Source organism: Antennarius striatus, chromosome 4 (assembly GCF_040054535.1).
Source record: "Antennarius striatus isolate MH-2024 chromosome 4, ASM4005453v1, whole genome shotgun sequence".
NCBI lineage: Eukaryota > Metazoa > Chordata > Actinopteri > Lophiiformes > Antennariidae > Antennarius > Antennarius striatus.
Genome location: NC_090779.1, coordinates 21,914,538 through 21,932,664, shown reverse-complemented (window position 1 = coordinate 21,932,664; position 18,127 = coordinate 21,914,538). Strand labels below are relative to the sequence as shown.

General features: G+C 41.7%; 3 protein-coding genes across 9 annotated transcripts; all 3 read left to right on the top strand.

The window, feature by feature from the left end:
- The first annotated feature begins 445 nt into the window (after positions 1-445).
- Positions 446-3,943, top strand: LOC137594204 (uncharacterized protein alr4393-like). 4 transcript variants are annotated; one of them, XM_068313536.1, is made up of 4 exons: positions 446-504; positions 1,167-1,260; positions 1,898-1,985; positions 2,387-3,943. In XM_068313536.1, the coding sequence occupies exons 1-4, from the start codon at positions 462-464 to the stop codon at positions 3,317-3,319; spliced, it is 1,158 nt and encodes a 385-aa protein (XP_068169637.1). In that variant the 5' UTR covers positions 446-461; the 3' UTR covers positions 3,320-3,943. The 4 variants fall into 4 exon arrangements, with proteins under 4 accessions (XP_068169637.1, XP_068169640.1, XP_068169638.1 ...); XM_068313539.1 differs by lacking the exon at positions 1,167-1,260 and having other exon boundaries at positions 468-504; XM_068313537.1 differs by lacking the exon at positions 446-504 and having other exon boundaries at positions 1,810-1,985.
- Positions 3,944-4,237: 294 nt separating this feature from the next.
- On the top strand, positions 4,238-11,354 carry LOC137593772 (protein Daple-like). Of its 2 annotated transcripts, XM_068312759.1 has the most exons (13): positions 4,238-4,757; positions 4,837-4,930; positions 4,999-5,086; positions 5,708-6,044; positions 6,350-6,443; positions 7,308-7,395; positions 7,653-7,956; positions 8,381-8,474; positions 8,556-8,643; positions 8,753-9,071; positions 9,294-9,387; positions 9,470-9,557; positions 9,803-11,354. In XM_068312759.1, the coding sequence occupies exons 1-13, from the start codon at positions 4,697-4,699 to the stop codon at positions 10,373-10,375; spliced, it is 2,322 nt and encodes a 773-aa protein (XP_068168860.1). In that variant the 5' UTR covers positions 4,238-4,696; the 3' UTR covers positions 10,376-11,354. The 2 variants fall into 2 exon arrangements, with proteins under 2 accessions (XP_068168860.1, XP_068168861.1); XM_068312760.1 differs by lacking the exon at positions 4,837-4,930.
- An 819-nt stretch (positions 11,355-12,173) lies between these two features.
- zgc:101783 (uncharacterized protein LOC447883 homolog) lies at positions 12,174-17,006 on the top strand. 3 transcript variants are annotated; one of them, XR_011035213.1, is made up of 10 exons: positions 12,174-12,304; positions 12,795-12,833; positions 13,767-13,850; positions 14,294-14,371; positions 14,445-14,553; positions 14,942-15,000; positions 15,131-15,181; positions 15,270-15,354; positions 15,429-15,947; positions 16,270-17,006. XR_011035213.1 is itself a non-coding variant. In XM_068313413.1 (10 exons), exons 2-10 carry the CDS (start codon positions 12,806-12,808, stop codon positions 16,357-16,359), a joined length of 684 nt encoding a protein of 227 aa, XP_068169514.1. In that variant the 5' UTR covers positions 12,174-12,304; positions 12,795-12,805; the 3' UTR covers positions 16,360-17,006. The 3 variants fall into 3 exon arrangements, 2 of the variants coding, with proteins under 2 accessions (XP_068169514.1, XP_068169513.1); XM_068313413.1 differs by having other exon boundaries at positions 14,321-14,371; positions 15,429-15,555; XM_068313412.1 differs by having other exon boundaries at positions 15,429-15,555.
- The last annotated feature ends 1,121 nt before the right edge of the window (positions 17,007-18,127 follow it).

The following is an 18,127-nucleotide window of genomic DNA, read 5'->3' as shown; positions in this document are numbered from 1 at the left end:
AAAACAATGTACAAACACAGCACAGTAGTCCTTACCCTACCAAACACATCTCCACCATAAGATCCAACTCTCATGGCTGTGTGAGGAGCGGGTCACCAGTGCTCTCAGAAAGGTTCCTGAGACGATGTTCACTACGATTTTACGATATGTGTATTTAATGGACAGAAAGACTATTGTTCAAAACCACAGAAAAAATACTCTCAAGAAATTTTCCGATAAATCCATTAGAATTACTATTAAATTAATTATATAAGTTGTTTCTGTTTTATTCTCTTATCATACATTGCTCCTTAAATAATCTTTAATTTTTTAGTGTTGGTATTTTTAATTAATTTCCTGTAGAAGTTGCGAAAACAGACCGCCTGTAGGGGGCAGAACAACACCAAAGTAACTGCCGATAATTCCACCGTCGAAGAAGAGTAGCTTCTTTTCCGGTCTGCGCCGAATGTTTGGATTTCAGTATGGAGGACTTGAAAACGTTTAAAATGGCCAACACGTATAGAAGTAAGTTAAAAATGAAATGTAATTAAACACATACTGTACACAAACGTAAATAGCAACGCTTTTAATATTGTTTTAGGAATAGACTCAAAACCACTCGGTAATTTTTGTTGTCCAGAAACTGTCAGGTGATGCAAATTTTAGCCGTGAAGCTAAATGTTTTTGGTTAACATTAAATAATTTCAGCTTTATCAAAGTATGCCATCCCGCTTGCGTAATAGACGATATATTGCACCAAGAGAAATATAAGCATCACTACATGATCTTTTGACGTGAGTAATAATTATAACTAATAATAATTTACAGTATTTGTGGCCCCAAACTAAACCTTGTGCATCTTCTGAACCCCTTTTGCTGCATCAACGAGAGCTTGGCCAGCAGAAGACAGCCCAAAGTTTATTGCGGTGTTTTAGAAACATGCTGAAGTGATGCAGGAAGATTTTAGATATCAATGATATCAGGCAAAATGGAAGAGTTTGATCACCTGATACAAATGTGTGTTCAAAGGAAAAGGACAGTTAGGGTCCAGGGAGGAGTTTCCAGTTCAAAGTTTATGAACAAAAAACAAACAAAAAAGAATTCTCACACACTTACAAAGTGACGTGTGTGCAGACGTGCATGTCCATGTATACTTTGAATTTAGACTGATGAGTCTGTTTCCATAGTGACAGACAGAGACATCAGACTGATGATACAACTTCGTGCCACCAATGCTGCCATCTTCACTGGGAGAAGGCATTCTGCCATGAGAGGCTGGAGGTCAGTTGTTTCCTCCATGATTTTTAACTAGTCAGATACTGAACCTCAAGCTTCCTTGCAGGCAGATGTTTGTGCATCATTTTAATTGTGAAGAACTTAGTGTGCATGAAATCTTCTGTGGTGTTTTCACAATGCCTTACTTTGTACAGCTGAGTTACCATTTCCCTTTAAAAGATCATTTACATCATTTGCTTTTCGGTCAAAAGCTTCACTGTAGCCTCAAAGCTAAAGAAGCTCAAGATCTCTGCATCGTAACACTTTAAAATCCAGAGACAAGGAGCGGTTGTGCTCCTTCTTGCAGTCCCATCTAGCTGTGTGAACCAGCAAAGGAACTAGTGCAACCTACTCAGGTGATATTTTAGCTTCTACTGTATAGTACAGTGAGAACTTAACCTTTAAAACAATTATAAATAATAAAGATCCAAAAATATTTGAAATTGCAAGCAAAGTGACTGATGATGCACAAAACAAAAACTGTGTCTCCATTTAATTGTGTGCAACTTCAATAAGGAACTGTTGACCAAATCTAAGTGTGTTTGATATTTGGAGACTTTTAAATGGGCTCTGCGGTCACCACAGTCGCTCCTACCACATCACCATCGTCATCGCTCTACATGAAGTCTTATCTCTGCGGCAGGGCCATCAGGAGAGAGATGGGGCTTCAGGGCATGTTGTCAGCACGGCAGCTCAAGAAGAAGTGGGACAACTTGAAAGAAAAGTATAAGGTCAGTCCTTCTCATATCTTTCAACGGGGTGAACGAGACAAAACCAAAATACACCTGTGGATCTCAGAAACGTTTCCTTAAGTCAAGGTTGGTGCAGGAAGTCTGGGGCTGCAGTCAAGATATTACATTCTGGTGTATTTTCTAGGCACAGAAAGGATAATTGAATTGTTAAACTATCCAAACTATTACAATTTAGAGTATGGAGTTGGAATGATTCATTTTGTGAACCTGGATAATTCAATAACATTGGATTCTTTCAACGGGTTGGAGATTTAAATCATTAATGAAATGAAGCTGCTGTGTTTCACAAAAAATAAATATACTAAAAGAAAACTATTGATGAAAACAAACCTTAAATAAAATTGTATACCTTAAACTTCTGATGTTCCCCTTCTTCATAGACACTGAAGAACCCTCCAGAGGGAATGGAGACATCAACCAATCCCAGTTCGTGGCGTTGGTTCCAGCTGATGGATGAAGCCATCAGTGGCCATCTGGCTGGAACAGCCACCATCGTCGAGCCGTCCTTGCTGGATGAGGAAGAGGAGCACAATTCAACCTGTCCTCCTGACTTCCACAACACAGAACGAGATTTGTCTGAGCTGATGCCAGTTCAGGCTGGTCCTCTGGAGGGCGTTGGGATGCTGAGGGAGGTCCCGGACCTGAATGAATCTGTATCACCAGTGGAGATTGTTGCAGCCGGAGGAGTCTTAATGGAGACTCAACCTATGACGATCAAAAGCCAGCCTGCCATGATGTTTGGCACCTTGCTGCCTGACTGCTCCACAGAGACCAACAAGACACCCTCCATATCCAGGAAGATGGTTGAAGCAGCAGCCAAGGTGGACAGGAAGCTGCTGGAGCTGCGCAAAGAGAGGCAACTTCTGGAGAATGAGCAGGCTGAGTTCGACAGAGAGCTGATGTCTCTAGAGAGAGACAGAGAGCTACTCAACAGAGACATGGTCAACCTGGAGCGAGACAGAGAAGCCATTGAACAAGACAGAGCCGCTGTGGAAAGAGACAGAGCAGTGGTCGAGAGAGACCGGGTGGTCCTGGATCGAGACCGGGCATTTCTGGATAGGGACCGAGCTCTTCTGGAGAGAGACAGAGCGTTTCTGGACAGAGCCAGAGAGGATTTAGAGAGAGACAGATCAGTGCTGAGGAGGGAGAGGAGGGTTCTGGATGGAGATCAGGTTGAGATGACAACAGAGAAGGAGGTCTTACTTCAGACGAGGATTTATCAGAGCCTGATGGCTGCAGACCTGGATCAGGACCAGCTGGAGACGAGGCAGAGACTGGTGTCTTTGTTCCAGAAGCTTGTTGAGAAACTGTGAGATTTGGGCGTTTTGTTCTGCATCATATAGCGACACTTTATGTAAAAAAAGGATAAACTGATCTGATAACTTATTCCTGTTGTCAGGGCCTCTTCATATGTTCATAAAAACTGTTTGACCTTGTTGAGGCAACATTTCGATGAAGATGGAGACTATTTTAAAAAACAAAGAATAAATGGGTCCAAGAAGCTCCTATAATATGCTGCTAAACTACTGAAGAGTAAAGACTGATTCCATATTTTCTCTTACTTTTTAAGATAGATAGATAGATACATAGATACATAGATGGATAGATACTTTAATAATCCCAGAGGAAATTTCACAGATAGTCTCCATCTTCTCCAGTTTTTGTTTTTTGGAGAAGGGTGCAACTCTGGTTTGCTGTCAATCCCCAGAACTGTTTGGTGTACTAAGAAAGTGAAGCTTTCTATCAGCATGGAGATGAAGTGATGACTAAACTTAGATTTTGTGTTAACTCTTCCTATTACACCCTCATATACTGTGATGTACAGCTGCCTTGAGGTGAATGTTTGTTGTAAATATAAAGTTCTATTTATTCTGTAAAGTCACTTAGTTGTTCCTTGTTGTTTTGTCAACTCCTGTATGGTAAAAGAGGAATTAAAAAATTTGCCAAATGTATGTTTTCCAATAAAGCTGATTCTGGGTATGATGTAAGATAAAGGGAAAAACAATACAATATAAATACCTCAAAATTGTATTTACGTACATGACTGTTGAGTTAAATCGAAAAAAAACTAAACTACAGTACTGTAATAATTTAAACAAACTAGAACAACTAAAAACAGTGTTTGAAATGTTGTATGCAACAAAGTGTAAAAGGCAGGACTGTATTACTGAAGTTTTAGTAGTCTTTAACTCTCCGCTCTGCCGAGCTGTTGATCACGTGACGGAAGGCAGCCCAGGGTACAGTAAACGAACGCACCCTGAAAGCAGAGAAAACGGTGGCGGGGCTCCGGGCACTCATATCGGGTTTATGTACCGGTTCAGGGATGATGGCATAAATAAATTCAAATAGAGGATGTCAGAAATAAGTCGAGCTAACAGGAAACGGCGTCGTTGACTGGCGGGAAACCTGTGTGCGTTTGTTTGGGTTAGCTAGCAGTAGTAGCTAGCATCCTGCTGCCGTTAGCTTGGCTGAGAGTCAGCCTCGGTGCGGACCGCTAACCGTCACCGGGTCGGGGTTAAACCTCCACCCGGGCTGGCGAACACGATGGCTGGACCAGAGCTGCTGTTGGAGGAACAGCACTGGTTAACCCACAGGATGCGTTAGCTCGGACGGTTAGCGTCGGGCCTGAACACCCTTGATTCCTTCCTTCCCTCCTTCCTTCCTCCTTCCCCGGCTGCTTCTCTTCCTACATGATAACAATGGATTCCGTCCTGAACCCGCTGCCTCAGTTCCCAGAAAACTCTTACAAAAGTAAGTTATTATGCACTTCTGGTACCTGAAAAGGTTTAAGTTATCAGTAATGGTAGCTTTTGACCTTTGACCCCTTCAGTGACTGAGGAGGATGTAAAGAGGCTGATTGAGTTTAGGGCATCCAACGAGGCTCTGTTTACTGGGAAACGAAACTCTGCTAAGATAGCCTGGAGGTATGTTTGTTTTTGTCACCAGCCCTACTGGTGTGCCTCCTCCAAACTGACCCTGGTGTCATCCTCAGCACCATCCTGAAGGGCCTGGGGCTGGAAGGCAAGCTGACAGCAGACCAGATCGCTAAAAAGTGGGACAACCTGCGGACAAAATACAAGGTAAGGAGGCAATCTGATCTCAAGTCAGTCTTTACCAGTACTGTACTATTTATTACCACACAAGAGTCATTTTAAATGTTCAGATCAGCAGATCCAGATCACTCTAATCTGAGGGTGGCATCATTTGGTTGTTTTGTTAAATCGTTGTAGAGGTTATCAATGAAGGTAGTGGTTAAATCTAGTTACGTCCCACACCGGTAAAGAATCTTTTAAAAACTAATCTGATGAAAAGTTGATGATCCAGATCACCTCCAGGGTCTGATGGACTGTTATGTGGTTCATTCACTTCTGTCTACAGTCACTCTGTGCTGCTGTTATTTTGTGGGCTGAAAAGAAACGTCTTCGTATTGATGTTATTATTCTGATAGAAATGAGTCTTTAAGTTGTTGTTTGGTACCATTCACTATGGGATCGATATAACATGGATAACGGAATAGGTACCAAACAAAGTACTTCTCACAGATGTGACACTTTTAGATGACGTTATATGATGATGATCTTTGATGATCTGTCTGTTCAGATTTTTTGTTAGAGAGTCAGATTTTTTTCAAAGTCTGGTTTAGTCCAGCCACACATGTAGAGCAGAACCCGGATGTCTACAAGTTCTGCTGTATTTTCCAGGACCTGAAGCAGCCATACCAAGGCCAGGACAACATCGGGGGCATCGTGGAGTCGTGGCCCTGGTTCCACATCATGGATGAAGCCATGCGGGGTCGGCTGTACAACAGCAGCCTGGTGCTGAGCCCCGAGACCGGCAGCAGCGCTGGACACCGCTGTAACAGCCAGCAAACCCAGAGCCAGGAAAACACGGACATCCTGGAGTTCCTCATCAAAACGGAGATGGAAGACATGGCAACCGCAGAAACCACAGCGGAGAATGGGACGGCGCACACAGAGACCCCTCCCTCAGAGGGAGTACCCATGGGCTGGCGGAGGATGTCCGAGTGCTCCTATAAAAGTAGGACCATACTTACTGTGGTGAACCGTGTTATTAGCTCTGAATGAAGGTAACTAAATACATTTACTCAAGTTACTTTACTTGAGTGAGACTTTGAGATGTTTTGTGTCACATGCTGTTCCACATGTGCGCTGGAATCGTGCATGTCATTAATACTTCGCATCCTTTTCCCACATCATTGATTTCTGTTACGATTACTCTAAGATCGAGCTCAGCTACATTGATTCTATAGATATTATTATTCAGTGTATTTATTTTCTGATTGTGACATCCATCATGTCTAAAACGCTTCCTCATCTTCACAGTGACTGAACCAGAAACTGAAAGAATGATCAAACTTCGAGCTGCTAATGAAGCGCTCTTCACAGGCAGGAAACATTCAGCCAAACCTGCATGGAGGTGAGTCACGTTTCAGACTGCTGTTTTATTCTGAGGCCACTAGCTGGTCCTGGTCCTTGTCCTGGTCCTGGTCTAGAGCAGATTCCTGTCAGTTGTGAGGCTGGTTAAAACAGAGCACAGTTCAAAATGGTGTTTGTGTTATTTTATTGTTTCACATTTTTGTTCATTATGTTAAAAATGAAGAATATTTAAGTCCCTTTGCCTGGACCAGAGCCTCCTGCGCATTTAATGAGTAATAATGATGACAATAATATTGATTTTTAATTTTATTTGTGAAAAACTGTTAAATGCGTTTCACAGGAGTCAAAAAATGAACCCAGGTATCAATGATATCAATCAAGTGAAGCTAAATTTCCTGTAAAACCATTAAAGCAGCCGCTGAATTAGCAGACCAGGTTTTCTTGTGCAGATTTTCTCAAAGTCTTATTTCCAATGATTTCAAAATACCTGCATGGTACTCGAGTTTGAAAACTTATCCAGAAAAGAGGCCTTGAAGGGTCTTCAAAGTAATCGGTAAAATATTATACTGGGACTAACTTTATTAAACAGGAGCTGTTCAATGACAGACGTGGTTCTGGTCAATATTAGAGGATGTTTGGTTTTGTCAGCTGACAGGCGGCTGATGTAAGAAATAGTTTCTGTTTAATTAGAGATCAGACCAGGCCCCAGCAGGTTTTGCGTCAGGATGGTTCTGATCCAAGACTAAAAGAGTTTTTGCATCGTGCTGTGGTCCAATCAGAAAGGTTTTATGGTCCTCTTCATTGTCTTTTTTGAAGTTCATAAGAAAACATTTTTGTGTCAATCTTCATCCAGTTGGTCTAACCTCCATCAGGTGAGACTCAACCCTTCTGTCATTGGCTACAGGGCCATTCTGTATGAGCTGGGCCTTCAGGGGAAGCTGACTACAGATCAGTTAGCAAAGAAGTGGGACAACCTGAAGAGGAGGTACAAGGTAGGTCCTGCGTCAGACGCTGGGATGTCGGGTGCATGCTGTGGTGTGAGTAAAGGTTCTTCTCTGAACACATCAACCAAAGATGATGTCATCATTCCACTGACCCAACAGCACAAAATCCAAAGTTATATTAATGACCTTTGACCTATGATTGTCTGACTTTCACCCCCTTCACTGCAGACTTAAATAAATGACATCCTTTTGTTTGTTCAGATGAAACACGTTTAATTTTAATCGATCTGTGTTCTGTCTACCAGGAGCTCAAGTTTCCCGCTCGAGGCGTGGAGACCAACCCGAGCTCCTGGCCCTGGTTCTACCGCATGAACGACGCCATGGAGGGACGCTTTGCTGGAGCCGCTCCAATCCTCACTCCTATCGTTGAGGATGAAGACGAAGATTGCGAGCCACTGTCGCCGACGCCCAAGAAGCGAGCTCGTCGGAGCCGAGGTGGAATGGCTGAGTTCCTGACGGAGTCTGAGATGGACCTGCTGGTTGATAACGAAGAGAAGAACGGGTCCACGGCTCTGGGAGACCTGCATCGGATGGAGTTCACCTACAAATGTAAGAACGGATCTGATGGGACAGTGTTGATGTAAAAGAAGTCATACGTTTTTGTAATGTCTTAATCTAATTTTTCAATAAATTAAGTTGTATGGCTGAAAGACCAGCAGGTCCAGTGTTTGTCTTGTGATGTCAGATAGTAAAAATATTCAATTTATTGATGAGCAACAGCAACAAACTTCAAAATCTGATGTCTCCATCATCTGTGATGCCATGAAAGGAGCTCTCATGTGGCTGGAAGGTGTACTACAGTTGTAAATCTAGAATGATAGATAAGTAGAATCACAACTGTTTTATTTTGTGACCCAAATAACATTTTTTGCTAACTTATCAACGGATTGCAAACCAGTCTTTGGGAATCTATGTTTTTCAGCACTGCTATTACATAATTCTGACAAGTAAATTCCTGTAATTTTATTTGCAGTGACCGAGGAGGACACCAGGCGGCTGATTGAGCTACGAGCTGCGAACGAGTCTCTGTTCACTGGAAGGAGGAACACTGCCAAACCTGCCTGGAGGTGGAGACCCTAGCCACGCAAGCTAACGTTAGCTGTAGCAGCTAAGCATTCACTGCTGTAATTCGTTGTTTTTGTCCACAGGGGAATCGTGAAGGAGTTGGGGTTGACGGGGAAAATAACGCCCGACCAGGTGGCCAAGAAGTGGGACAACCTGAAGACCAAATTCAAGGTTTGAGCTACTGAATGTTGCTCCAGCAATAAATGAAACGGTTATTCCATTAATGATCAATCTGACAATCAATCTCTGCAGTGGATGAACTGAAGGTTTGTCTGTGCAGGACCTGAAGTTTCCCCCTCGGGGGATGGAGGGCCAGACCAACCCAGCTTCCTGGCCCTGGTTCCAGCTGATGAGCGACGCTCTAGAGGGACGGCTGGTGGGGAAAGCCCCCAGAGTGGCTCCCATCTGGAGCAGCGAGGAGGACGGCATCTTCGGCTCGTCTCCGCCCACCGACAGAGACGGGATGTTGGCGGAGAGGAGCAGCATGTCGGAATTGGAGAGCATGGTGGGCGGAGACAACGCCGAGGCCGACGGGAACGTCACGTACATCGACGCCAGCGGGGAGGAGTGTTCCACGCCCTCAGAACTCTCGTATAAAAGTGAGACTGATTCTCTCTGATCCATGATCATCTCTACTGGCTGAAAAGAGTTAACATGTTAATCAGCCATTAAACAGGAAGTTAGAACATCCAAACAAACAGAACTGTAAAGAAAAATAAACCTCTTGGACACTTGATTTGATGTGACTGCTGCTCATTATGATGACGTCACAGGACGTTGATGTTCATTAACAGTCTCCATCCCTCTCTCCCTGCTCCCAGTGTCGGACCAGGACACGAGGAGGATGATTAAACTTCGAGCTGCTAATGAGACTTTATTCACCGGGAGAAGAAATGCTGCTAAAGCTGCCTGGAAGTGAGGCTTGTATTGAGCGCTAACAGCTGGTGGAATGCCTGCTTCTCATTGGCTGGCCTAACGTTTTTCCTGACTCCCTCAGGGCCATCCTGAAGGAGCTGGGGCTGCAAGGGAAAGTCTCCACTTATCAGATGGCAAAGAAGTGGGACAATCTGAAGAGGAGGTACAAGGTAGCCTAATGCTAACATCACTGTTAATCTCAGATTAATCTCTTTACAGGTTATTTAATCTCTGAAGGGACTAAATGCTAAAAGATAGTCGCTTCATGTGTGTGATGCTCAATTTCTCAAATACTCTCATGTACTGTAAATATGAACAGATCTTGGTTGACTGGGACCAGTAGCTGTTGTCACTGCTGAAGTGTGGACGTGAGGCAGCTTCTCTTTACTTTATCTCCTCCTCCTCCTCCATACAGGATCTGAAGTATCCTCCTGCGGGGATGGAGACCGTGGCGGAGGGCTCCTCCTCCTGGCCGTGGTTCCACCTGATGAATGAAGCCATGGAGGGCCGTCTGACTAGCAGCGCCCCCCTCCTCACCCCCGTCACCCAGGACGACGAGCAGAATCCGGACCCCACCCCCAGACACCGCTCCCGACATGCCCCACCCCCTCCTACCACGCCCACCTCGGACTACAGACAGGAGGTGTTCGTGGACTCCGCCGATGAGCAAAATCAGCGCAGCTCGGAGGCGTGCGACGGGCCGCTGCAGGGACTGGAGAGGGAGTGGGAGATGGTGGAGAGGGAGAGGGCGGCGGTGGAGCGGGAGAGGGAGATGGTGGAGCGAGACAGGGAGTCTGTGGAGAGAGACAGGGCGGCGGTGCAGGCGGAGAGGCTGTGGCTGGAGAGGGAGAGGGCGGCGGTGGAGCGGGACAGAGCATTGGTGGAGCAGGAGAGAGTGACGCTGGGACGGGAGAGGGAGGTGCTGGACCAGAGAGCGCTGATGCTCAACACCGTTGGACACTCTGGACACCTCAACGCCCTCATGTAGACCAAAACCTGGTCCCATAGAGACGGGCTGGGTGGAGACGGAGATCTGGATGTGAACATCGCCTGGGACACAAAGGAGAGCTGCACACTTAGTAGCATCATAACCTCAGATGAAGGAAAAATCAGTGTTTTAGTCATTTTGAAAATGATTCTACAGATTTAAACGACCTGAAGATTCTTAGGGGTGGGTGGGGTTCAAAGGAGTCGTCATTGTGGGACACTGGATTTAATCTCTGATTTGAGAGAAATTAAACAATGACATTATCGGATCTAGCAGGTGGACGAGAGCTCATCCCCTTTGTTGATCAATGTCTTCATGCTGAATGGACAGATGGATGTTTGTATAAGCTCATCCTCTGATTGGCAGGCAATTTGTCTTTTTTTAAACCATTATCTGAGCTGATTCCAAGTCCAGATTCCTGAAAAAAAAAGATAAACATCATCAAGATAATGTACAAGGTAAAATACATATTTAACTGAGTAATTATGCAGCTCTACCTGCATCTTGAAGACCGCTACAATGGCGGGGACCACTCTGGGCCGATGTTGATGATGCTGATGGATGGGATAAATCTACACAAGTGTAGAGTTTTAGTATTTATTTACAAAAGAATGTTTTGTATTATTTCTATTTAAAAGTTGTGATCAATAAGCAGAACCAAAATGTTCATTCTGCTGCTTCCTGATTCTCAGAGAAACACAGACTCATTATTCCTCATATTGAAATAAGATATTGAAATGTCTCCACAGCTTATATTTGTCTATATCAATGACTTGTTGAATTATTTTATATTTTCATATGAATAAAAGACAGGAGGAGACGGTGCGTCACACATTAATTCATCTGTTTAAATAAACTTAGAATGGTTTCACATGTGATCCTGCAGGCGTCCTCATCACTTCCTGTTTGTCCCTTTTTTGTGTTACTGATATTTATATTTAATATCCTCAATAAACTAATCAGGAGCTTTTTGAATGCATTTGGGTTTGGGGTTTTTTTCGCGATATGATCATTTGTGTCTGCTGACTGATTGATCAATCAATTGATACATCTTTGGTTTGCTTTGATTTGCAGGTTTTGACACAGACTAGGGAGGAAACGACTGCTTTGAGTCTTGAAACACTTGTCAAAACATTCCGTCTGTAATTCAACCATTTGGAATGTTGAATAAATATCTTTTCATATTCTAATTGCTTATGGATCTTCATTTAGATCCAGATCGTAAATGAAAAATGAGCAATCAAAAATAATTGGATTAAATAAATAACTTTGCTATGAATCAGACCAGCTAAACAGGACTGTTGGGGATTTTATTGTTTACATTTGTCATCAGTATTTCGTGTGTGCTCTGATTAATAATTATATCACACATTCTGGCAGGCTGGGATACACACCTGTATGGTGGGACTTGAGGTTTTTTTATTGACACCTGTAAATAGACAAAGAACAACCAGATACTGAAGACCAGTCTTACATTAGACCTGTCTGACGCTCCCATCAGCCAGACGACAAACCTTTAACCCTACCTGACACCAATAAGGGGTGAAATTTGAACTATTACCCAAACTATGCAAAACCATGTGTTGTGTTACTTTACTTTTCAGATATACTGTATAGACATCACTGTGTTTCCAGTGGAGACTAAGAATCTTCATTACATTCACGTCTCTTTATTCTGTTTAGGTGGTATCACAGATGAGGTATGTGGACTCTGGCCTGCTGGGTGCAGCTGATTGGCTCTTACCAGGCAATCCAGCTCCTGGAGGTGGAGCAGGATAAACTTGTTTGTCGTGCTGGTTGTTCCTGTCAGGTCTTCCGGGAGTTGTAAGGAACGTTGTGGAAGTCAGAGACATGCTCATAGCCCGAGTGGGTTGGTGCTAAGAAAACTTTATTCCACTTTAATTTGTCAAACATATCTTTCTTCCATCAGTGAGTATTTATACACATTATCATATTGCTGTGTGGCTTTTGCTTCTCTATCAAGTTCAGTACATGTGGGAAATTCTTCATACATTACTTCTTTATTTTTCTATTTGTTTATATCCAAACTAAATGTTTCTTTCACTGAAAAAATTGTCTAATCATAAACTGAAAATTTGTTGGATATTTGTATTTTATTTTTATTTTTCTGTCAGGTTTAAGCTTTTATGAATAGCTACCGAAAAAACCCAATGACACCCATCAGCCTATTATATACTGTATTTGTTTATGTGTTTCTTGACTGCACTGCAGAACATTAATACACATTCAAATAATTGTGTCACACAGTTGGTTTTAACAAAGATCTCACCTTTCATTTGGACAACAGCCAAACACACATCAGAATAATGGGGAGGCCGAAAAGATTTCAGGCCGGCCTTTATGTTCTCTCTCCTGTGCATCAAATGAACAGAAAGACACGACTTATTTCTCTCAACAGGACAGAGGACAATGCCGAGACGACAAAAGTACAAAAAATGTAGGTCATAAAAGTTCTGTCTGTGTGTGTGTGTGTGTCTGGTTGATCCTTCATTCAAATATCTGCAGCTTCAATGATGATGTCACTGAGGAATTGTTTCTCTGCTTTAAACTAGTTCACCCACCAGTCAGCTGTTAGTTCCTGCTTGCAGTCAAATATGTTTTGATTTGACTCTCCAGGTATTTGTTTTTATGACCTGAGATTTTTTTTTCATAGAGATTTTTAAACTTTTGTCGGGGGCTACGACACCCGAAAACCTCTGGCAAACAAAATGTCTTCACATCACCCTTCAAAGTCTCCAGAACATCTAATTAAATACATAGTTTTAAATAATCCAAATGAAGTATTTGTACTTGAAACTACAGGAATCTGTATTTCATTGGTAAAGATTGTTTATTATTTGGTTATTTCGATTGTGGTAAACCTGTTTGATATCAAATTCTGACTTTATATATCCAGGGTGGTTAAGTGCCTTTTGTCTTATTACAATAGAACAATGAACCATCTAACAGTTGAACAAACTTTATGGGTTACAGTTAAACACAACTGATAAAGCAGAATCAGTGGTGAACAACAGAAGTTAAACATAAGTAAAACGTTTCTCATGCTTAACCGTGGAGGAGGAAACTAATCGACCCTACCTTTCACAGGATACACAAACCCCTCCACACTAAAGTAACACTTACTCAGATTAAAAGCGTGGTGCTATCTGATCAAACAGGAAGTCAGGTTCTCCTCTGTCATCGTCTTTAAGAATGATTTTAACTTTGTCAAACAAAAAGTCAAATCTGACTTGATTGAGCACCTGAGGATAGAAGCCTGTGTTTGAACTGGTCACATGCTCATCACCTCAAGAGGCTCAGACCTGCTGCAGACCTGGTTCATCTCCTCGGGTCAGGACCTGGTCTGATGTCTCTCCTCTGGTCTTCTCAGGGGGTTCACAGTGTCTGCTGATCCTGATCCCCCTGCTGATCGTGATCACGCTCATGCTGCAGAGATACAACAACTCCCTCAATGGTAAACAACAACTCAGCCCTTCGTCTTCTGTCAGCAATGTTGAGTCACAGAGAAATTCTTGTTATTCTGAGTTCTGTCTGTGGAAAAATGTGTTAGTGATATTTTTATACCATTGATATCGTATACATAAAATTTTCCATCCAAGAAAATTTAGACAAAACCAGATACTCAGTTTGATTCAGTTTTCATTTGCAGATCAAGATTTTAAAATAAGAAAACAGGATGATTGTTTTTGATATTGCAACTTGCAGCCAATTTCAGCTGTATCATTTCATTTTTAGTTGTTTGGTTGGTTGATCAGTTGGTATACGTGAGTGTTAGATTTGTGTTCATGTTGTCATCAATCACACAAATCAATCAAACTCAACAAAGAGAGAATGTGCATATAAGATGAACGTCTTTGGTTTTTTAAGTGTTTCTTAACATGTCTGTGTTTTTTGCAGCTTATAATAATCTTGATTTATCGTCAGAATTTCTCAACATTTTCCGTGAGTCCTCTGACATGCAGATGAAACAGTCAGGTGAGTTGATTAAACTGATCAGGACCAAAACCAGGAGTCGAAATGACTGACGATTAATCAGGGCTCTCCTCAGATGGACCTTGTAAGGTGAAGTTGTCCTGCCCAGAGGATCAGTTCAGCTTCTTCATCCAGAGCGGAGCAGCTAATGTTGTGCCTCCAAAAGTTTGCCTCCAAAACGAGCTGTAGGTGAACTTCCTAATATGTTCAGTTCAGCCCAAAGGATTACCCCTGTTCAGACCACTGATGATTCTTCTAAGATCCCACATTGGTTTTTAGATAATTTCTTCCTAACCAAACATCTGAATTCACACAATGTAATTCAGACTTGTCACTGCAGGTGATGTCACTGATGATGTCACAGTGAGAAAAACGTGTGTCTCAGCAGTTTAGTCAAGATTGTGTCAGTAAAAGTCTCCAAGAGATATTTAGAACTAGCTAAACTGTGGTGTTTTTTTTAAATCAATGAAAGGATTTAAATCAAGTACCAAAATTACTGAAATATTTGGTTCTCTATGACGTGATAGCCTTATGTCTCTTAATAAGATTTACAGTCTGTTTACTTTTTCTCAGGGTTCTGGGGTCGGCTCTGAACAATGCTGGATTTGGGATAAACATCGTTCTAATAAATGGTATGTCTGGAAGTGATAAACCTGTCTCACCTCTGTCTCAATCCTGTCTTGCTCCTGTCTTCCCCGTCTCACGTCTGTCTCACCCCTGCCTCACAACTATTTGAGCTTCATTCCTTCGCTTGTTTGGCAGGTAAAACAGCAGAGGTCACAAAGACCAACCACTTCGACATGTACAGTGGAGGTAGGCGGTGAATCGCTGACATCATGTCACATGATTGGACCAGTCATTCGAGGTCAGGCGGTTCAAAGGTGGCGTGTTTGTGTTGCAGAAGTAAAACCTCTCATTGAGTTCCTGCAGAGCATTGAAGATGGCTCTGTCGTGCTGATGGTGTCCTACGATGAACCTTCATCAAAGTAAACAGGTCTCCTCCTGCTGAGATTCCATCATCAAACAGCTGATTGCTTATGGTTTCATTTTATGATGACAGGCTAACTGAAGAGGCCAGGAAACTGATTTCTGAGCTGGGAAGCTCTGTTGTCCATTCTCTGTCCTTCAGAGATAACTGGGTGTTCGTTGGCGGGAAAGGAGCAGTGATGAAGAGCAACTTTGAGAAGGTGACGAGTACTTCCTGTAGATCCTCATCCTGCTGAATCGGAGGTTCTCAGTGACTTCACTGTTATGTCTGCTGCTGAGTATGAAACTATGACCAGAAGCTGGTTAGCTTTGCATTAGCACTAAGGGCAGGAATATAATAGTTTGTTTGCAGTAGGGGTTGGACCACACTGCTCCCAGCCTCACATCCTGTTTGTGACACCCATGGACAGGATGTCAGTATGGCATGTCTGCTCTTTATGATGACGATGATGATGACGATGATGACTCGTGTTCATCAGTCCATGACCTCCAGCATGACTGTATCAAAGCAGTCTGAGGCCACGATCTTGAGGGGAAACGGTGGACTATTCCCTCTGAAGTGGGGCAAGGAGCTGCCCCAAGCAGATTTCAAGTAACTCAGGATCTTGACTTTTTCCATTAAGTGTTTGAGGTGTTTGTTTGTTATTGCTCAAACTTCTGTTCAAATATAATAAAGGTGTAATCAGGAGTCCTTGCTGTTACGCTGGAGGACATTCTTGACAAAGACGTGAGCCGACACAACAGGGATATGACATTTTCCCACGATTATCAATAAATGGGAGATTGACTCATTCCTTTATTTTTGGTTATTGCCATTAACAATCATGTTTGGTCTTCTTTGATCATATCTGCATCCCTAAAGTCTCACGTGACTGGTTTCCTGCTCAAATGTTTCTCTTTCCTGTCTATTGCAGCACATCAAGAATGACCACAATAACAACAAATATGAGAACTGGCCAGAGCTCATTGATTTACAAGGATGCATCCCTAAATATCTGGAATGATATTCATCACCAACCACTGAAGGAACAATTTTACTTTTTATACTTGGGGCAGGATAAACAGAAGCTGGGTTCTTCATCAGGAGAAACATGAAGTGGTTTGTACAATCACTGTTTGCTCTGGTGGGTTGGACAATCTGCTGAGCAGAAAGATCCTCCATATTTCTGTGCTCAGGTGAAGGTTTATGGAACTGAAGAGGGAATCACAGACTTTTATCTGACAAAAAAACTGAACATTTTAATCTTTCTCCATTATGAATGTTTTTATTGCAGCACATAACTTCTCTGGATCGTCAGTCTTGGTGTCTAAGTCATTATTAGCTGTTTGAAAAACAATGAAATGCCCCAGCAAAACATGGAGTTAAACTCTTAACAAAACCAAAATAAACAAAGCACATTTCATAGATGAACAATGAAGAACAAACTGCTTTTGATTCTCACTGTATAACTTAAGTTGACAATGTTTCTTTGCTAGCGTATACACAAACATGTGAATGACTGCAGATGCGGGTGTTCTGCATGCTTATACACTGTAGATGCTTTGTATAGTTTTATTCATTTTTATCTGTTTGTTCTTCAGTCTCCCTTTGTACTTCATCCCTGCACTGTATTATTTTCAGTTGAATAAAGCCATTACCCATTTCCTTGTATGTTGGCTTCCTAATCATTTAGACAGGGTGCTTTGCACTTGGACATATCTTCAGGATTGTTTATGTGAATACTTGTAGCTATCCACTATATGGTTGATGCTTAAAAAGGGAGTGTTATTGCTAAATGTAATGTTTATTGGTGCTTCTAAAAAGACTCTGTCTTTGTCAGTTAATTGTGGGACACTGAGATCTAAAATCTGTTAATCCAAATTGCCCTGTGATGTATACAAAGTATTATAAAAAGATCTAACCCTTAATTTATCTGCATAGAGGAGGTACAAAGTACACTTTTTAATAAAATATTTGTGTTGTTCAAAACTTTATTAATTTTATTATTGTGAAAATGTATGTTCACTGCAAATTTAATTACTGTCTGAATACATAAATGACCACCAAATGGACAATTAGAGACTTTTGAGTTGTTCTCTTTATGGTAATAGATGTGAGAATGTTAATATACTTAATATTTAAATTAATTAGTAATTGAACTTCAAATGAACTCTAAAATCATATTATATACAGTATTATAAGCTCAGGTAAATATTTCAGCTGGAAATTTTATCATTATTGAATCTGTATTGAAATTATCCAGTGTTCCCACTCCAGTTTAAAAGTTTAACACATAAATTTTCCATTAAAACTTCACTGATGATGACAGAAATCAGGAGCTAGTCTGCAGCCCGAATAATGACATCTTTTAATAAAAAACAAAACAAAACAAAAAAACATGTAATGAGCAACGTGCCGATTTTGGTTTACAAATGTTGAAAAAATTATCTCTGACTTACAGAGAGTCTCCTTCTTAATGTTTCACTTGTCTTAGGCTGCAGTGGTGAGATAAAAACTTTTCATTTATAGCCATAATTTGAATGAATTATATATTAGTTTGTATTTTTGTTTTTGGTTCTAAAAATCAAGAATTATTACTTTTAATCTTTCCTTAAATGTCAAATCAATTTTCATTATAGTTTTACGATAACAAAATGTGGCGGAACAAAGAAATAGACGGGACACATTTTCGTCGGAACATTTTTCAAGAAGGACTCCAAATATCGTTTCTGATTGGCCAATAGATTAAAAAAAAGGTTTAACGACGACTTGATTCGCCGACAACCGCTCGG